This window comes from Dasypus novemcinctus, chromosome 5, assembly GCF_030445035.2.
Source record: "Dasypus novemcinctus isolate mDasNov1 chromosome 5, mDasNov1.1.hap2, whole genome shotgun sequence".
NCBI classification, from domain to species: domain Eukaryota; kingdom Metazoa; phylum Chordata; class Mammalia; order Cingulata; family Dasypodidae; genus Dasypus; species Dasypus novemcinctus.
This window is the reverse complement of record NC_080677.1, coordinates 65,702,241-65,723,059: the sequence shown is the minus strand read 5'-3', so window position 1 is coordinate 65,723,059 and position 20,819 is coordinate 65,702,241. Positions and strand designations below refer to the sequence as shown.

Below are 20,819 nucleotides of genomic sequence, written 5' to 3'. Positions count from 1 at the left end.
AGAGCATTCACCTACTATATAGGAGGTCCAGGGTTCAAACCCAGTGCCTCCAGGCCCATGTGGTGAGCTGGCCCACGCACAGTGTTGCTGTGTGCAAGGAATACCATGCCATGGAAGGGTGTTCCCCTCATAAGGGAGCCACACGTGCAAGGAGAGTCATACTGCATGAAAAGTGCAGCCCACCCAGGAGTGGCACCGCATACATGTAGAGATGATGCAAGATGACGCAACGAAAAAATATAGACTCCCAGTGTTGCCGAGAATGCAAGCAGACACAGAAGAACACAGCGAATGGACACAAGAGAGCAGACAATGGCGAGGGGTTCGGGGGGGGAGGAGAGAGAAATAAAGTAAATCTTTAAAAAATATATGTATAGTTAATAGTACTATTTTAATATTCTTTCATCAGTTGTAACAAAGGTATCACACTAACACAAAGTGTCAACAATGGGGGAATACAGGAATGCTGTATTTTTTAACATCATTTTTCTGTAAACTTGCAACTTCTTTAAATAAATATTACAATGATTTTTAAAAATTACACTTTGTTAAAGAAACCAGACACAAAGTACTACATATTGTATGATTCCATTTATATTCAATGTAAATATGAATCTCTAGAGACAGAAATAGGTTAGTGATTATGTTGGTTAGGGGAAGGCAGAGGGATTGAGAGGTTACTGCTAAGGAGAATGGGGTTTTTCTTTTTCGAGTAATGAAAATGTTCAAAAATTGACTGTGTTTATGTATACTCTATTTTGTGAATATACTAAAAGCCTTTGATTTTCCACTGTCGATGAATTGTATGGTATGTGAATATATCTCAATAAGCCTCCTTTTAAAAAAGAAAAATAAGAAATGTATGACCTGAATATTTCTGTACCTATAAAACAGGATAAATTAGTTGTTAAAAATCTTTGAACAAGGAAAACTGAGACCTACCTAATTTTTATGATGCACTTTTTTGGTAGATATCGATAACGTGATTCTCAAATTACATGACTAAGCAAAGTAACTAGAATAGGTAAGACAATTTCACAAAGAAAAAACATCTAACTTTGACTTACTGTAAAGCTACTATAATCAGGACATTATGATATTGATGAAAGTATCTACATATATTAGATCAATAGAACTGAATAGGGTCCAGAGATAGACCCTCCCAGATATGCCTGATGTTTTTTCACAAAGGTGCAAAGACTATTAAATGGAGAGAGCGTCTTTTTCAATAAATAGTATTGGAATATTTGGATACCTTTATGTAAAATAATAAACCTCAACCCATACTTCACACCATTTGCAACAGTCAAATCAAAATGGATCATAGGCCTAAATGTAAAATGTTAAAGGAAAAAAATCTTAAAAGACAATATAGAACATCTTTATTACTTTAAGTTAGACCAAGAGACCTTAGATACAACAACAAAAGCACAATCCATAACAAAAATTGGTAACTTGGACCTCATCAAAATTAAAATGTTTTGTTCTCTGAAAGATATTGTTAAGAGAATGAAAAAATAATCCACAGAATGGGGGAAATATTTGTAAATCTTATATTTGTCAAAGACCTCTTAAAACTCAATAGTTTGAAAACAGCCAACTCAGTTAAAAAATGGTCAAAAGATTTGAACAGACACCTGAATAAAAATATATATATAGATGGCAGGTAAACACATGAAAAGATGCTCGTCGTCAGTATATAAATTCAAATTAGCTCCACAATGAAGTATCACTACACACCTATACCAAGTTCTGGTAAGGATACAGAACAGTTGGAACTTCCACACATTGCATGTTGGAATGCAAAATGGTACAGCCTTTTTGGAAATCAGTTTGTCAGTTTCTTTCGAAGTTAAATATACACTTATCATATTGCCCAAGACTCCCCTGTAGATATTTACCCACGAGAAATCAAAATGTATGTTTACTTAAAAATCTACTTATAGCAGCTTTATTCACAATTGTCAAAAACTTGAAACAACCCAAGAAATGCCTTTCAACTGATAAATGCATAAGCCAATGTGGTACATCCATGCAATAGACAAACTCAGCAGTAAAAGGGAAAGAATTAATTCTACACTCAGAAACACGGGTGATTCTCAAATGCATTATGCTAATAAGTAAGAGAAGCAAGACTCAAAAGATTAGATACGGTATTGCTTTATTTATATAATGCTCTAGAATAAGCCAAACTAGTTTCAGTGCATTGTTCAGTGGTTACCAGGGATTAGGAGTGAGGGTTGATTATGTAGAATCAGCATGAAGGACTTTTTTGGGGGTGTTTCTTGTGCTCTTTGTTACACAACTGTCTGCATTTGTTAAAAGTTACAGACTGTATATCAACAGTGAATTTTACTTGGAAATAAGTTAAAAAAATTTTACCCCCCCCCAATGTTGTTGCTTTCTGATCAAAAACATTTTAAATGGGGAGAATCCCACTTTTTTATTATAATACATGAAGTTCCCACTCCTTGATCCCCAGTAACTTTAGGAAGCAAGGACAAGGTGTCATAGAACACAGTAAAAAGAGAAGCACCAAGGACCTTCGTTTACCATCATCGTGCCACATTGTTCTTGACTAAATATAACTCCTACTTTACCTCTGCTTTAGAAATGAGTCATAACTTGAGTTCCCTATTCTTTTTCTGGAGCAAATGCCTTAAATTTACCACTTTACAATTGCCTTCCTCTTTTTTACTATTTTTACTTTCCTTTTTCCCCCTCTTCTTTTCGGCATGTACATATACCATTTGTCTTTATCCAACTAATTCTCTTTTGCAGCAACTTTTCTAGATCCTGGGCTAGATAACATAAATTAAAATGTTATGTTTTCACATGAAACTCAATGTGGGGGTAGGAGCAGAAGAAGGGTGCAGTAAGAGGAAGTAATGATGTACAGTAGTGTCAGCATCATGATAATACTGATGAGCATGATGTAGCACAAATGAGTGAATAATAATCACTCCTGCTTATTCGGTCAGGGAAGTCTTAACACAGGAAAGAGGCATACCAGTACCTTAAGTGAAAATTACAATTTAATTCTTTAAAATACCATCTTAGACTTTGAATTTTTATAGACTAGTGGACTGGATAGTTTATGATATTTAAAATAGTAAAATGGTCAGAAAGAATCTTATAAACTTTAGTCAGGTGGTGTGGAGATAAGGTACAATAATAAAGTTTGTAAAGTTACAGTGGAAAATAACTGAAAAAAATGAGAAAACTTCTGAGTATTACAGAGAACCACAGACTATCAAGTAGTAATATATCACTTATGAAAAGGATGGTTATATAATGATACATTATCTCAAATTTCCTATGAATTAAGCTGGTAATCCTCATTAACACTGGACTTGCTGGCTCATGTTCAGCTTAGATTTTGCATTGATTCTGAAAATATTTTCCAGTTATATTTGTGTATAGCTGGTTCATTTTTATTGTTTTTGTTTTAAATCACTGCTCTAGTCTTCTTGGCTGTTTTGCTTTGTCTTGACTGTACCAGGCACATTCCTGCACATAGCGCACCTTCACACTGACTGTTGCCTCTCTACAGAAAAAACTTTCCCGGATATTTGAATAGTTAACTTCCTAGCTCCTTTATAACTACTCAGTGAGGCCTAGCCCTTCCACCATGCTTTAAGTTACGACCTACCTCTTTCCTTCTACTCTAAGTACTCCTGATCCTCTTTTCCTTTTGCTGTGTTTTTCTTGAAGCATTAATCAACATTTAGCATACTGTGTGATTTACTACTTATGATTATTGTTTATTATACTTTGACACCTCCTCTAAAATGTAAGCTTCACCACAGCAAAAATTTTTGTCTGTTCTGTTCATCGATATATCCCAAATCTGGAACAGTGAGAGAGATATAGTAGGCACTCTTAATATTTATGGAAAAATTAAATCTTTGATACAAGAGTAATAATCTGCATTTTTTAAAATAGTGGGACTTTGGTTCATACTCTTAAAAAAAAAAGAATTAAACTCCTGTGACTCAATGTTTTAGAATTTCTCTAATTTAATTGAAATGTTCTGATACCTAAGCATTGCTCAGGAACTCTGGCTTGAACCTCAAAGCTCTTCCTGACTTACAGGATAAATAGTCAACCACCCCATGAGGCCAACTTTTGAAGTGCAGTGCAAACAATGTTAGAAACAATGGGTAAAGATAAACCTTAACATTTGGCTTTTGAATTTTCTTTGTTCCTTTTTGAAGGTTTTCCAACTTTTGATTCTTGGTTTGCACAGAAAATGAGTCTTGAATTGTTTCTGTAGTAATATATGAACACAGCGCATCAAAAAAGAGAAAAAAAGAATACATACTCAGGCCAAAATATGATACAAGAGATAAGAAAGGGGTTCTGAAAGTTAGCAGTTTGGCTTTTAGACAATAGTCAAGGCCACTCTAAGAACACCCTTTTCAGTAATGTACTTGGAAATTTAGGAAAACCCCAGCAGTCTCTGTATCTCAGAAAATTAGTATAATCTTGAAACAGCCAACATTATATATACCTGATAAATTGAGTTTAGTGTATTAAATTGCTTAGAGAATAAAACTAACCTCAATATTAATGTTTCATAGTAAAATGAAGGTTCTTTAGTAAAGAAACAACTATTTAGATTGTAAAATCTATCTAAAAGCCTTGGTCTCAAGCAATAATGGAGAAAAAGGTTAGTAGCTGAAAATTTATTTATTAATATCATTCAAATTTCTCACACTCTTCATGTATCTTTTTCATATAAAAGCCATATTTGATACTTTGTTTACTGCTAAGTTTGTAGCCCTCATTTCTTGTTTTGATGCCTTTTGAAAAACCTCTTTCTTCACTTTTAAATTTTATTCCATTACTGCCATATCGAGTACTTGACTTTGCATTCCAGTTAATGGTCTATCTTTAAAGAGAGAGAAGAAAAGGAACAAGCTTCTGTCTGTCATGATTCCTTCATTTAACCTCTTTCTCTGTACATACTTGGGCTACCAGTTACTTTTTTCCTTTTCCTTCCCTTTTCCCCTTCTCCTATAAAAGTGACAAGAGTCTCAAATATGAAACTGTAGGAAGTATTGATAAAAACTATCAAAAATCCCTGTCCAGAATATAACTGCAAGATACAAGTTTGTGTATCTATCATCATATGTATACTACAAATGTTTATGCATGTGAGCATGTACATTTTTCTTTGTTATGATGTGTATTTTTGCCCTTAGTGTACTGTAGACATTTTTTCCTGGTGATATTTATATCTTCCATTTCATTTTAACTTTTAGGATTTTAAAATTGAGATAAAATACATATAAAATTCACCATTTTCAAGTATACAATTCTGTGGTTTTAGTGTATACAGTGTTTTGCAGCCACTGCCACTATCTAATCCTGAATATTTTCATCAATCCCAAAAAAGAAATCTCATACCCATGAAGCAGTCACCCTGCATTTCTCCCTCTCCCCCACCCCTGGCACCCACTCATCTACTTTCTGTTTCTGTGGCATATGCCTTTTCTGGGTATTTCATAAAAGTGGAATCATATACTAATAATAGGATGTGGCCTTTTGTGTCTGGCTTCTTTGACTTAAAATGTTTTCAAGGTTCATCCATGTTTTAGCATGTGTCAGTACTTTTGGAAAAATATTCTATTGTATGGATACAACACCCCATCTTTTATCCATTCATTAGTTGATGGATATTTGGATTTTTTGTTTTCTGTTTTTTTTAAGATTTATTTTTATTTATTTCTCTCCCTCCTCCCACCCCCCCCCCCCCCCAGTTGTCAGTTCTCTGTGTCCATTCACTGTGTGTTCTTCTGTGTCCGCATCTATTCTTGTCAGCCGCACGGGGAATCTGTGTCTCTTTTTGTTGCATCATCTTGCTGTGTCAGCTCTCTATGTGTGCGGCGCCTCTCCTGGGCAGGCTGAACTTTCTTTTGTGCTGGGCTGTTCTCCTTATGGGGCGCACTCCTTGCGTGTGGGTCTCCCCTATGCAGGGGACACCCCTGCTTGGCACACCCCTGTGTGGCACAGCAATCCTTGCACGCATCAGCACTGCATGTGGGCCAGCTCCACATGGGTCAAGGAGGCCCAGGGTTTGAACCGTGGGCCTCCCATGTGGTAGGTGGAGCTCTAACTGTTGAGCCAAGTCCGCTTCCCTGGGTTGTTTTTATACTTAGCTATTATGAATAATGTTGCTATGAGCATTTGTGTACACATACGTTTTCAATTCTCTTGGATATATTTCCATTCCATTTTTAACAGTTGCATAAAATTCCATTGTTTGAATGAACTGTAATTAATTCACTTCTGATTTTTCCCTAATTTGCCCTTTCATAGCCGTGATGTTATATGTCACTGAACATTTATCTTTATCTTTATATTCTTGTTTAATTTTTTAGAAATTGTTTCCTAATAAAAATAATACCTAATGAATTCTTAGAATTGTAATTACTGAGATCAAAGGATTATACTTTTGAATTTAGCGTATGTTGTTATATTGTCTACCAGAACGGTTGTACCAACAATAATGTATGTGATTGTTATATTTCTTATATTTTCAGAGCATTGATTATTATTAATATTTTTAATCTGTAATTTGATAGGGGAAATACCCTATTTATATGTATTTTACATTTATCTTTTTTAATTTGAATTTATTTGCAAATAAGATTGAATATATTTTGTAGTTCCTTTTTTTCTTTATTTAAAAAATTTCCTGCTCATGGCCTTGTCTGTTTCTATTGTGGATTGAGTTGTTTTAATTGTTGTAGGATAGGAAAGAATAATTATTTATATCGTGTGAAACTAGTATTTATATAGCTTATTTTAATCAGTGATGACTTTTTTCCTCCTTGATATTAGTCAAGGTTATTTTTGACTTATCTGACTACTATTGGTAGTTTATTATTTCACTTTATACTTACCATTTTTCATTTGAGAGGTTATTTCTACTTGGAAACATCTGAAAATTTTCTTCGGTCATGGTTTTGTAATGTTTTATATAATTTTAAATACCTAAAGTTCTAAAACACAATCCCCACACACTTGGTCACTTACTTCTGTTTGGAACCATATGACTGCAAATAGTACTCTTAATTATTCTATTTGTGTAGGCATTTCTGGATGAATAGCAAGAATATCTCAAGTAGTTGAACTTTTTAGGAGATTTAGACAAAATGACTTTCATAGTTTACAACAGTCCTTAAATCGGAATTTTTAAGGAGTCATTTTTATCCTCAAATTTAAATATTTGCCTATATACAGAATGTGAAATGTATTAGTGATTTTAAACTTTGTAATTTCTGGGGAAATTTCCAAGTGAATTTTATATGAACTTCACTTTCAGAACCCCTTCAAATCAAAGGATTCAAAGTTTAGGTTTGGCTTCTGATGAGAAGTACCATATATAAGAAAGTATTATGGAAGAGCTTATGTATTATGTACTATTGATAAAATTGTCTAAGGTATTTTGAATGTCATTTTTAATATGATAGAGTTACAAGAATATATTATTTAATTTCTTGTTTTAAGATAGGGAGGCTATTCCTGTTTTCTGTTGCTAGTTCGTGTTTATTTATCTGTGATTGTAGCCCTTTGAGTTTATGCCAAAGGACTAATGGGATATTTCCAATGTGGCCTTGTGATTTTCTCAAATTAGCATAGAGCAATTTATAGTACTTGCAATTTTCAAGTCAAACTTTCTTTTCAGTAATGGAAAGTTGATTTCTTGTTAAATTTTTGTTACATAAATTCAACAGCAATTTTGATAATTTTTATGCTTAAATATTGCATATTTATGGGAGTAAATATTTCTTATAGAATAGGGAAAAGATTGCATAATTTAATGAACTTTATTCATTTTTGAAGAGCATTATAACAACCTCAGTTCCTGTATCTTTCTGATTTTCTCATTTCAGCAAATTACTTATCTTGGAATTCTTTATTTAATATTATCACTTTTTCTTAAGAAAAACAAAATCACTGCATGTCACTAGAAGTTTAATGCTAAATTCCTACTCTAATGTATAATTTGCTCTTATACACCGTGATTAAGTAGTAATTAGAATTAATTAGTCAGAATTTTGACTGCCTAATAATTATGTATATTTGTACATCACTATATTTATACTCTAAACTTTTAAATAGCTCTAATAGCTTTCTTGATGTTTTATAAGAAACTGAAATGACCCCATGGATCTGATATAATTTGATACAATTTAAAATTGCTTTTATATTATCCTTATTACCTATAAATTCAAATATTTTAGTTTTATGAAAGGTAGTACTTTAATTTCTGTTAATAGTTGTCAATTATTTGTTTATTAAACTAATTGTTATCATTCATATAAGCTAAAGTTTTAATTTTGTTAGAATTCTTTGTAAATTTCTTTCCTTTACAGTCATTAAACTTTTAAAGCTGAAAAGATTTGCATGGTTTAGGACTCTGTTTTTTAAATTGTTGTATCAATGAAAAACTACTTTGTTTCTAATATGCCTACTCTTTGTCTGTAAATGACATATTTTTATTTGTGTTTTATTTCTGTTTTTGTTTTTGTAAATGACATTTAAAGCAAACCTTAAAATATTTTGGGTAAGTTATATACAGTACTACATTTTGATTTCAGAACCTACTAAGAAATGAAGTACACATATACAAAAGAAAATAATGCTTTGTCATTGTTAATGAATGACAATGCATATTGTAATTGTAAATATTGCTTTGCCCAATGATTTTCCTCATATATAAATACAAGTTTGAAGATTCAAAATTTCAGGCATCAAGAACTTTCATAAATATAATTAGGGACAGAATAGAGTATGCTCCATCTGATATTGCCATTTAAAAAAATAACTTCTGAAAAATCTTAGGTACTATCTGATGGTTTATAATCAGTTTTATTATTTGCCTTACAAATATATTCTTCAATTTACAAATCTATTCATCTAGGCATCTCTTCAGTACATTTTGGCACACTTAAAAATAAAGGTATATGCCTGCTACATCATTAGAAAGAGATGCTGTGTGTTTGCATGTATTTGGTGTATGTGGATATATACACACAGAAAGAGGAAAAATTAGAATTAATATAGCTTAAGCAAAAAAAGTTTGCCATCTACGTAACTGCTCACATTTATGTAATCTTATCAATCCTGATAATGTAGTCCAATCATCCAAAGAATAGAAATGAGTAGAAAGCTAAAGTTGGAACAAGGGGTAATGTGGAAAATAGGAAATAATTATCATATTCATGAATGAGAGTTCTATTAAGCCTTATCATCAAAGCCTATTCATTTGTTTAAAGCAGTGATGAGTAGTCCTTTTTGTATGAGGGACAACTTAAATGTTAATAAAAAGTTTATGAGGGTCATGTTTATTTTTGCTTATTTGTTTTTAAAAATGACATTCTTTTTGGTTAGAAAGTGCTGTATCTTTAGTATTTTGTTTTCTGTTGCATCTCCATTTCAGAGGAGTTTCTTTTGGCTGAAGTTTCAGAAACCAACTAAATAATGCTTAATGTAACTATATATTATATAATTATAATGGTACAATTGAATGAATTTTGTTTATGAACAAACCAATTTCTAAGCCTGGGTTATTTGGTCTTTTATTGACTATTTTTCTAAGCCACTTAGTTGTAAAATACTGTTTCACTTTCTCTGAACATCAGGTATTTTATAACAAAAGATTATTTATATTGCAAATAAGAACCTTTTCTATAAACACGCATTCCTTTGGCCACTTAGAAATAATGTGAGTTTGGCCATCCACCTTTGTTTTTAATAGCAAGCAAGTCAAGTTTTAAATTTTATATGAAAAATATATCCCACCCCATTTTTTTCTTATTTCTGAGGCTATCAGTGAGAACTTATAACCAAATGACAGGAAAAGCTACTGACTGATCCGTTTTCATCTGTTAGATCATGTACGCAGCCGTAACAGGCTGCAGGGAGCAGAGATGAGCTAGGCTGGGCAGGCTTTCTGGGCCTCTGTTTTCCAATCGGTGAAAGGAGAGTTGTTGAAATTTGACTCCAGGCGATTTAGAATCAAGTGGATTGTCATTTGGTCTGGAAGCTTCTAATATCTTATATCTTTACAGTAAGATACAAAATTATGATCAAAGCAATTAATGCCTACAAATAAATGAGAATGTTTTTATTTTCCTTTTTTTCATGTTGTTTCTTAGCCAAGATCAAAATAATATTCATAACAGCTAGGTGGTTTTTTTTTAAAGCCTAAACCTAGAAATAGAGTTTTATACTAGATTCATCAGTTGTGTCCCATTCTATTCCAGGGATTGATTAAGCCATGACATAATCTGGTCATGATGTTTCTTACTTAACAATTTTTTTGGAAGAGAAATTCCTTTAAATAAGGTTTCCTTGGAAATTGTTTCTATGTTGCTAACCTTTGAGTCTATAAATGACTGCAAATAAGGTAGAGAACTGGTTTTTCAGCAGAGGTAGTAAATGTGGTTTAAATATTAAGAATTGATATTCTTAATTTATTAAAAGCATTCTATTCTGGTTAGAATTTCCATGTTGAGAAATTTTCATTTTATTGTAATTGTAGCACGGCTTTATATTATATTCTAGTATGGGCTTCAAATAGGGTACCAAATTATAGATCCTTTTGGATATGTGTTTTCCAAAAGTTACAAATGGAGGTAAGAGGATAGAGAACGAATACTAGAGAGACAGATTTGGCCAGTAACACAGCTATATACATTTTTCTGTTATTACTGATTACTGGTGTTTGTTTTTGGCTTTGTTTTTGGTTTTTTATTTGGTTTCATAAATGATATAAATATTTGGAAAGGTGTGGGGCCTTGTCCTATTGGGTATTTCAGTGTTTGCTTATGAGAGAAGGAAATGTCAACTTTGAGGAGGAATGTTAATTCAGAAATTTGGCTTTGGAGTTTCTCCATGTAATTATGTTAGGAATTTCCAAAAAAGATACCAGGAATTTGCAGTACTTTTCCATCTGGTGATTGTTAAACAATAATTGGAAGCTGTAGCAACAAAAACAGTATTTTGCATAGAGTAGGCATTTAGTTAAGTGTTGGTTAAACTGAAGAACATTTTAATTGATTCTAAGTACTGCTATTCTCATCATTCAGGGGAAAAAAAGGTACAAACTAATTCCTCTTTAAAAAAATAACTGCTGTTTCAAAATATATTTGCTTATAACTTCTAGAAAAATTAACAGTGAAGAAAGGAATGGATATTTTTTAAGTTAAAAGTTTCCTGACCCATACAGTTCAATAAGTGAGTACTTTTCCTAACTAGCGTCATAAACTCTGAGGTACAAAGCTACAAAACTCAGTATATCCCTTATTTTGAGTTCTATTGTCATCCGTTAATTATATTTTGGAAAGAATGATGGAAGTGAAAGTAAATAGAGAACAGTTGCTGCTCATCCTGTGACCTATCGATACTCTAGTCTCTCTAAATAGAATAGGCTGCAAGGGACCAGCTTGAGTCCCTTACTGAGTGTAGCTCATAGTCATTTTTGTTGAGTTCATTTTACTTATTAGATAAAAGAAGTGTTACTACTTCAAGATTATGTGTAGCCATCTTATTTGGGCTCTTCAGCTTGGGATTTTTTAAACTTGGTTACAGGCTTCTTAAATATCTGTGTGCTTTTGTTGTTTATTTTTTTTAAGAGATTTCCCAAAGTTGCAGATGGCTGGCTCATCTTCAAATACCTCTTCAAGGTACTCTTGCTGGTGATGTCTCCCGCCACTGAGCTGCACGGGAGCATGGAATTGACTTACTGGGGAGGGCTGTATCAGTTAAGTGATCTTTTTTAGTACATTGCATGGGTTTTGCAAAGCTTTTTTTTTTAATCGAAAGGGACATTTATGCTTATGCTAATTTTAAAAATTAAAGTAATATAGTAAAACCAAACAATATAATAAACCATTTACTCTTCTTTTATGGCTTTAATCACTATTTTATTGATCATGCATATCTATGTTCTTTTAATTTTAACTCTTAATGATATAAGATTTATTAGTATATCCTCAATTTTATAAGTGCTGTGTAATAACGTTACATATTAACTGTGAACAGGAAGTTCAGGGAAGCTGTGTGAATCTTACAAAGTCATTCAGTAAAACAGAGATGGCTGCTATCAGCAATAACTGCTTTACCACTCTTGAACCATTATCAGTAATATATTCCTTAGTTTACTTTCTCATAGACTGCATGAATACCTTATTTACTTATTCAAAAAAATTTATTGAGTTCTTACTGTATGCAAAACACCAATGGGCCTTCATCCTTAAGAGATTATGATTTAACCTTTTATTATATTTTTTATTAGAAAAATATAGTCATTTTTAATAATTACAGTAGAACAAAGGATAGCAATGGAAAATAAAAGTCTCTAGTTTCCACAGTCCTCATCCTCACAAGCAATCATTTTTACCAATTTATTTTGTTTCATGTTCTCCACTTACAATCATAATCATTACTGGAGCAAATTATACTTGAGTTCTTCAGGGTTACACATTTGTCCATAGCTCTCTATATAGACTTCTTTCAGCCTTCAGTACTCTAATTCACTCTGCCAAGATTTAAAATCTTATACTAATAACATTGATGGAAGAAAAAGGCAAAACTTTTGCATTCTACTTGGAAAGATGATAAAATTACTGAGATACAAAGTTTATTAAATAAAATTCAATTTTCAGATTTTTATAAGCCTGCTTATCTTAGTCTTTTTACTTTAGAAGAGTAGATAACTAATATTTATAGTATAGGTAAATACTTTACATATTTAGATTTGTTTATGGTAAATTCCTTGCAAGTAGAACTGGGCATTAAATTGTCAATATCAAAGAATAATAATTATTTTTACAGATGAGGTAACTGCGATTCATAGTCACTAAATGATTTACTTAAGGCATCCTAAAAATAACTTACAGAGCTAGGAATTTAAGTACAAATTCATTTTCTTGAATTGTTCAGATTCAACTTAAGATACTAATTAAAGTTCTTTTATACATGTTTAAATTTGTCCTTTCCTGTTTAAGATCATTAATGTGATACCTCAGTTAGAAAATTAATAAGGTCATACTTTACCTTCAAAGCTGGGTGGTCCAATAAATATAAACCTCAGTTAATAATAGTACTTAAAGAGAAAAGGACAGATTTGAGCTCCTGCAGAAATGGGAATTTTCTCTGTTAAGTAAAAAGATACTGGAAAATACTAAAATATCTATTATAAATTAGTCTTAGGAAATTTGACACTGTTCCTACAAAATTTAAAGTCGAATCTCTCAGTGTTAATGTAGTGGCAGCAATAAATCCATAATTAGCCAGCTTCCTTTAAGTACCTGAAAACTTCTACAGTGGTAGAAGTGGTTTATTAAAATTTAGGGTAACCTTCTTGCCTTCTGTTGCTTCTCTAGGAGAATAGCCTACCCAAGGTAATAGTTGTTGATATTGTCAGCTTGGTGAGGTAACACTAAGGGAATTTCACTTTGTAAAATAAGTTTTTCATAACTAAGCACAAAGATAAAGAAGTCACTTAATATATTCATTTATATTTTATATTACTTTATCAAAAGATGATGTCATTAGTCACTGCTTCGTAGAGAACCACTTTAGAAAATTTAGTTCCTGTTTTTAGAAGATTTCATTCTGGCCATTAAATAAGATATAAGTAAAACAGACATTTTGCAAGAAGTGACTAAATGTCTAACTTGAAGAACATAGAAGAATAATTTTAGATTAGCTGTGGACCTTAGAAATCAGAACCATCTTTTTTGGTGCTGAAAATGAGGCAATTTAGTGCAAAAGACTTACTTCACATAGCTGGTCAGTAGCAAATTGCCATTTAGTTGGACAGAGTTATCACCACGTATTCTGTGCTTAAAAAAATGAGTTGGATTGATGGGGTTAAGTTCTGAAAAGCTTATTTGACTTTGTCATTGATAAAAAGTCAACTTTGAAGAATATTTACCACTGAAAGTGTAGTACTATCCTACTGATCATCAGGGTATTTTACAAGAGAATTAGTGATAGCATCTTTCTTATCTGGAATAAAATTTATCTAAGCTATAGACTAGTCAGTTTCTTGCTATGTGATTTGCTTTTGTGGTTACTTTTAGAGGAAATGAAAATATGTTAGGAGTGACTATTTCTTACTTAAGTACTTATTTTAAAGGCATGATTAGCTAGTAGCTTTGTTTTTTTAATACTCCTGTTAAATATTGGTTATAGCCAAATAGCCCAAGGACATCTTTTGCTAGTAGTTAATGTCTGTGCAATCAAAAGTGATGTTTGAATAACTGGTTCCCAAATAACCAGGTGAACACTTTTATTGATTATTTTTAGCTAAATCTAACTTTTTTTGTAGATACAGAATTTATTTAATTGTTTAAATATAATTATATATAGACAGTTTACATGAACGCTTGTTTGGAGGTTATTACAAGGGAATCTACTTTCTCTTAATTAATTAATTAATTAATTTTTTTGTCTTTATTTTTTTAATGTTACATTCAAAAAATATGAGATCCCCATATACCCCCCATCCCCCTCACCCCACTCCTCCCCCCATAACAACAACCTCCTCCATCATCGTGAGACATTCATTGCATTTGGTGAATACATCTCTGAGCACCGCTGTACCTCATGGTCAGTGGTCCACATCATAGCCCACACTCTCCCACAATCCACCCAGTGGGCCATGGGAGGACCTACCATGTCCGGTAACTGTCCCTGCAGCACCACCCAGGACAACTCCAAGTCCCGAAAACACCCACATCACATCTCTCCCACTCCCTACCCCCAGCAGCCACCATGGCCACTTTCTCCACACCAATGCCACATTTTCTTCATTACTAATCACAATAGTTCATGAATAGAATATCAGTAACTCCACTCTAATCCATACTCTATTCCTCCATCCTGTGGACCTTAGAATGGTTGTGTCCATTCCACATCTATATCAAGAGGGGGCTTAGATTCCACATGGATGCTGGATGCAATTCTCCTGCTTTCAGTTGTAGGCACTCTTGGCTCCCTGGTGTGGTGGTTGCACTTTCTCTTAATCAAAGCAGATCCTTCTGAATGTGGAAAACTCTGTCTTTTGAATTAAGAACTTCACCTTGGAAATGAGACACATGGAAAAGGGAGGAAGGCAGAATCAAGCCAAGTCATCCTTATGTCACTTTGTTGAGTAGATGTTGTAAAGATATTAACTAGTTTGTTTAAGCCTCTGCAAGTCATGATATAATGCCATTCTATTAAATGTATAGTTTCTCAGTTTGTAATTTGGGTAACCTTGCCATTGCCATTTGGATAAAAGCCTTGTAGATAGCACTACCTACCTATAGCAGGAGTGTGAAGAATTTAGTAACCACTGATTTTGTTTAACGCAAGTCTCGATTAGTTTTTTTGGTATTTTTGTTTCCTCTCCTTTAAAACGGGGCTTTGTTACACTCTTTTGTTTTCCTTTAGCTCTACTATGAAACTTATAAATTATTCTCCTTAGCCATGTGAAACTTATGACAAGTTTTAAAAATAGCATTGCAGAGAGGAGCAGATGTAGCTCAAGTGGTTGTGCATCTGCCTCCCATGTATGAGGTCCTGGGTTTGCCTTAAAAAAAATAGCATTATAGAAAAGCATACCATGCCACTGGTTAGTGTTGCCTTTTTCCTTGCCCATTTCTCTGACTTCTGTTTCCTGTACTGTCTCTTTAGAAGGGTTTAAAGTCCCCAGAGAAACCTCATGATGCTGTCTTCCTTTCAGATCCCTGCCAGTGTATAGTACTCGCAAACAAAAGTGTTATTTCTTGAGGGAAGTCTGTGAGTTGTGTCTTTTCTTTTGAAATTATGGAATGATCTCAAATAATAGGAGGTGAGGAAAATTAGTTGAGATTAGATTTTGGGGAGGTAAATTTAGAGTGGTAGATAAGGAAAAATGTTGGTTTAAGGAGTAACTTTTAAAGACTTCTCTATATTGTAAGGAAGTAATTGGAAAAACTTAAATTTGCATCTCATCCTCACTTTGTTATGTGGTCCAAGGAAAGCTTGGTTTTGGTTCCCTTAACTATTGTATGATAATAGTAATAACTGTAGTAATAATGAGTACTCAAATTTATTGAGTGCTTATTGAGTACTTAATATGTATTAGGTTCTGGGCTAATTGCTGTACTTGTGTTATCTAATCCTCATAACAGTACTATCAGGTAGATACTACTATTATTCTCAACTTAACAACAAGAAGCTCAGCCTTATAGAACTAAACAGGTGAAGTTATGTCATTTGTGCAAGATCATGTAACTAGAAAATGATGTAAGATTCCAGTTTTGGTCCACCTGACTCAAAAGCGCATGCTCTTAACCACCAACCATTCTGCTTCCCCTCCAAGTGACTAACAAATTGATGACATGAAAAATTCCCTAAAGACAAACTATATTGAGGTATGTACCAGGAACTTTATTAACTGAGGTCAAAGGAAAGTGATAGGGAGAAATTGAGAGGAAGGAGGGAGATTATAAATATTCCTGTAAGTTTCTATTTGAAAGTAATAAGGTTTAATTTTTAAGGGACATAGAATTATTTAAATATTTAAGTAAGGATGTACTGATGTTTTTGTGTTTTTGTTTATATACACAAAGGTAAATATATTTGACCAGAGTATTTGATATGTATAAACTAGTAGGCAGATACCTTAATACCAGATTTCTATTGAAGCTGGTATAAAAAGAAATTTATTTAAAGGAAAAAACTCTAGTTTGTGCACTGCATATAAGGTGATCTGTTTTGTGCTAATTTAACAATTCATTTGTTCAACAAATACTTATTGAATATTCAACAAAAATTTATTGCCTTATGAGCTGACCTAGTCCCTTTTTTCATGGTACACCATTTTTACTTGAGCCAGACACTATGTTAATTGCTGGAGATTGACTTAAAGACAAATAAGATGCAATCCCTTCCTAGTGATCTCACCACTATTGTGTGAGACAATCAAGTAAATAGCTGATTATAATAAAGTGTGATAGAAATAAGTAAACACACGAGGCACTGTGGTACTAGGGCAGCACATAGAAAGGGACTAACCCGCTGTGGAGATCAGGGATATTTTCCTGGAAGAGGTGGCCTTTAAACCATCCTGAATAATGAATAGGAGTTACTCATCATGATATATAGGATTTCTGTTGGTTGATTAATCATAAGTAAATCATTACAAATACCAAGGGAACTTTTTAGAAATAGCAGTGCATGGGCCCTCTCCTAGAGATTCTGATATCTCCTAGAGATTTAATCTAGGATAAAATCCATTTCTGAGTATTTCTTTAAAGCAGCTCAATTATTCTGAATGTGCTGCTATGGTTGTGAACCACTCAAATAAATATCATCTCAGACATTGCTCCTAAAATGGTGATTGCTGAAGGGACACTTTTTGATGTTACTAGAGAGAAGCTATTTCTGAGGAGGGAAGATAAATTCGAAATGAAGACGCCTAGATTGAAAAATATAAAAGCAAATATTACTACATTAAAATTAATCAATTCCCGCAGGTAATACTAATCATCCCAGAGAACTAGAGAATGTATTAATGTGGCTCTCCTATCCCATTTTAAAATACTAAAAGTACAAAAAGTTTCCCTTGTTCCTAATACTCCAAGTCCTCCATAGAATATTGATACTAATGGAAAATGTACATAATAGAGCATTTAGTCATGAGCAGACTCATAGTTTTCCAAACCTAAAAGATTAAAGTGGTAAATGCAAGGAGTTTTTGATGGGTTGGTGAAAAGAGCTTTATGACTAAGGATAGGTGAGAATGTTTGGGTAGAACATTGTGAATGATCAGTGAATGTAGGATGCTAATTGCTTATATTTACTTACAGAATAGACCATACATTGCTTCATTTATTTAAAGTATTCCTATGAAGAAGAGGGAAAGGGTTGTGTTATTCTTTCTTCTTCTATTTTTCGAAGTGGAGAAACAACCTTAGAGTGCATCTGGTAACATTTAAATTGATGCTTAGCTAGAACCAGAAGGAACATTTTCTATATGTTATTACAAAGACTAAATTTGAATAACTGGATATTAAACTGCAAGAGGTCTTTTAGAGTCTAGCTCCCCTGCCTTTTTTTCATTTTGATTTTATTGTTGAGAAAACTGTTATCTAGAACCATTAAATAAATCACCCAAAGTAACACAACTAATTAAAGGAGTAACAGGATTAGTTTTAGGGCCCTTTGACATCTACATTAATACCCTTTCTATTATATAGCACACTGTTATCCTTTATTTCCCAGAATTTTATTGTTCTTGCATTTTGAATTTTCTGGTCTAGTTTTTCTTTTACTTTTATTTGGTATTACAATTTGTCCCCTGAAGGTCAAATAACCTGGTTTGGTTATGAGAGTCCTCGTAGCTTCTGGGACTATATCAGAGTGGCTTGCCGGAAAGTTTCACAGAATTGTATCTGCAGCATTGAAAATATGGAAAATGTCAGTTCCTCAAGAGCTAAGGTAAGAAATTGATAACAATAATAATAATAATATGACATGTGTATAATCTAATCCCAAGTAGTTTTTACTCTAGTAGAAAATATGCAAGCTCTTTGTTAAATGAAGTATTTCCTTGTGAATTTCATTGTTGGGATTAAGCACTTGACCAAATTTAACATCTTTCAGAGGCTTGTCTAAGAATTCCTTTTTCCCCCTTTATATGCCTCTTTATTTTAGAATGCTCTCGAATCTTCACTTCTGCCTCATGAATAGCAGGAAGGTATAAAGCTATAGTCATTGTGAATTTTCTTTTCAAGGAGAACAATAAAATATTTCCTGTTCTATGAAGATTCTGTATTTCTTGAATTATCTAAGCCAGTGGTCCTCAAACAGTGTTATGCAGAATCCTGGGGCTCTACAAGACCTTTTCTTTAGGGAGTCTAGGATATCAAAATAATTTTCATAATAGTACCAAGATGTTATTTGCCTTTTTCACTGTGTTGACATTTGCACTGCTGATGCAGAAGCAATGATGAATAAAACTGCTGGTGCCTTTGCATGAGTTAAAGCAGTGGCATCAAACTACATTAGTAATCACTGAGTTCTACCTCTCCCACTCATGAATTCATAATATATAAAGAAAACCAGTTTCTCAACCCTGTATTACCTGTCTTTTTATTTTCTGAGTGACAAAATGGGAAGTACACATAAAGCACTTTTGCTGCATACTGAAGAATGATGGTTGCATTGAGAAAAGGCACTTATGCAGTTGAGTTGTGAGCTTACTTAGTCACTTTTTTTCATGTAACACCATTTTTACTTGAAAGAACAACTTAGCTGTTGTTTTCTAGACTTAGGAATTTAGCAGACGTTTTCTTGAAAAATGAGTGAGCTTCTCACTTCAAGGAGAACCACTGACAGTATTTGTTGCCAATTGTGAGAGTAAAACTTTCAAGTGAAAAGTAGAATTTTAGAAAACTTGTTTCTACCACCTTAATCTTGATAGTTTTCTGATACTAAAAGACTTTTCTGATGATGTTGATATTTTAAAATGTATTTTTTTATTGTCTAATGAAATTTGTCAGTAATTTGTAGACCTGGATAACTTAATGAACTGATATTTTCCACATGACCCATATATATAATTACAAATGCATTCATGGGTAAAAGAGCCATTCAGAGTACAATACAGTCCAATGGATTTAGTGTAACAGAATATGAAGAGTTCATTGATATGGTGACAGATTCCACATTGTAACTAACTTTTAAGGAATGATCAATTATTGAGGGTTTTTAAAATATATATAAGCTGGTTTTCCCCCCCCAAAGAATCATGAACATCTTTGCAATGAACATGGGTGAAGATCCTCTATTGAAACCCAGAGCACTGCAATTGGGTCAAAAGACTGCTGGTAATGGGAGGGACACCTAAAACAAAGTATCAGCATGAGGTTAAAGCACAGAGTCTAGTAAATGCCTGCAAGGGAATTACATATATGGGTCATGTGCAGCTTTAGTTTAGGAATTTAATTTTTTATTGGATTGCCGTAGTAGTTCTCCTTACTATTTTTGACTCTTAAGAATGAACAGAATGGCATGTGAATAGAAGACAAAGATTGAAGCTAGACATGTGGGGTTTTAAGATCAAGAGATGTTTTTCTTCATTATTTCACTATGTTTGAATAATAACTAAATGGTAAAACCATCATCTTTCAAAAACTGTAGTTCCTAACTTTATTTTTCCTATATTCATTTTTATTTAGGAATTTATTTTCTTTTGGAAAATTTCTGGTTAGCAAAATTAACAAAGATATGTCCGAAGTAAATAAAATATTTTGTAAAACCTGAAATGAATATCTTAATTTTTTACAAACAAAATCTATAGTATTTAAATTTAGCAGCATAATTAGAAACATAGTTAAAACATTTTTAAGCCTACAATTTTGAAGTCTATTTTTGGATAAACTTGATAGCCCTGACATTTATCACCCTTTGAAGATGATAGCAATAGATTTCAATTTCTGAAACCACTAATTCCTCCTAAACTGCCTCCTGCCAACTTCCATCCAAGGGGTTTTCTGAGCACCAGTTAACTTAGTGCTTTAGGTTGAATCACTTTTCATTTCTGCCTCACAGTCTTTTTCAGCCCATAAATGTATTCATTTTTAAGTTAATTAGAGTTTCTCTTTTAAAAAAAATTCTCATAAATGTTTGAGCGCTGTTTTTATTAACATAGATTTCTTTTTAGTCACGTAGTTGTCCTTGCCTTCTATTTTCTCAGTTTATTCATTGATTTATGTACTTACTGTCTGACTGACTGACTACAAGCTTAAAAAGTGTGCAACTTA

The 20,819-nt window shown here is 32.9% G+C and overlaps 2 protein-coding genes across 17 annotated transcripts in view; one reads left to right on the top strand and one right to left on the bottom strand.

Moving 5' to 3' along the window:
- RUNDC3B (RUN domain containing 3B) overlaps window positions 1-20,819 on the top strand; it is a 256,564-nt gene that overhangs the window by 73,484 nt on the left and 162,261 nt on the right. For 8 of the 16 annotated variants that reach the window (XM_058297053.1, XM_058297057.2, XM_058297050.2 and 5 more), the window contains exons 3-4: window positions 11,652-11,702; window positions 18,359-18,492. In XM_058297053.1, the coding sequence (XP_058153036.1) occupies window positions 11,652-11,702; window positions 18,359-18,492 (185 nt within the window). The remainder of the gene's footprint in view (window positions 1-11,651; window positions 11,703-18,358; window positions 18,493-20,819) is intronic. The other 8 variants (XM_058297049.2, XM_058297056.1, XM_058297060.1 and 5 more) reach the window with 1 other exon arrangement.
- ABCB1 (ATP binding cassette subfamily B member 1) overlaps window positions 1-20,819 on the bottom strand; it is a 290,971-nt gene that overhangs the window by 259,582 nt on the left and 10,570 nt on the right. The window lies entirely within an intron of this gene.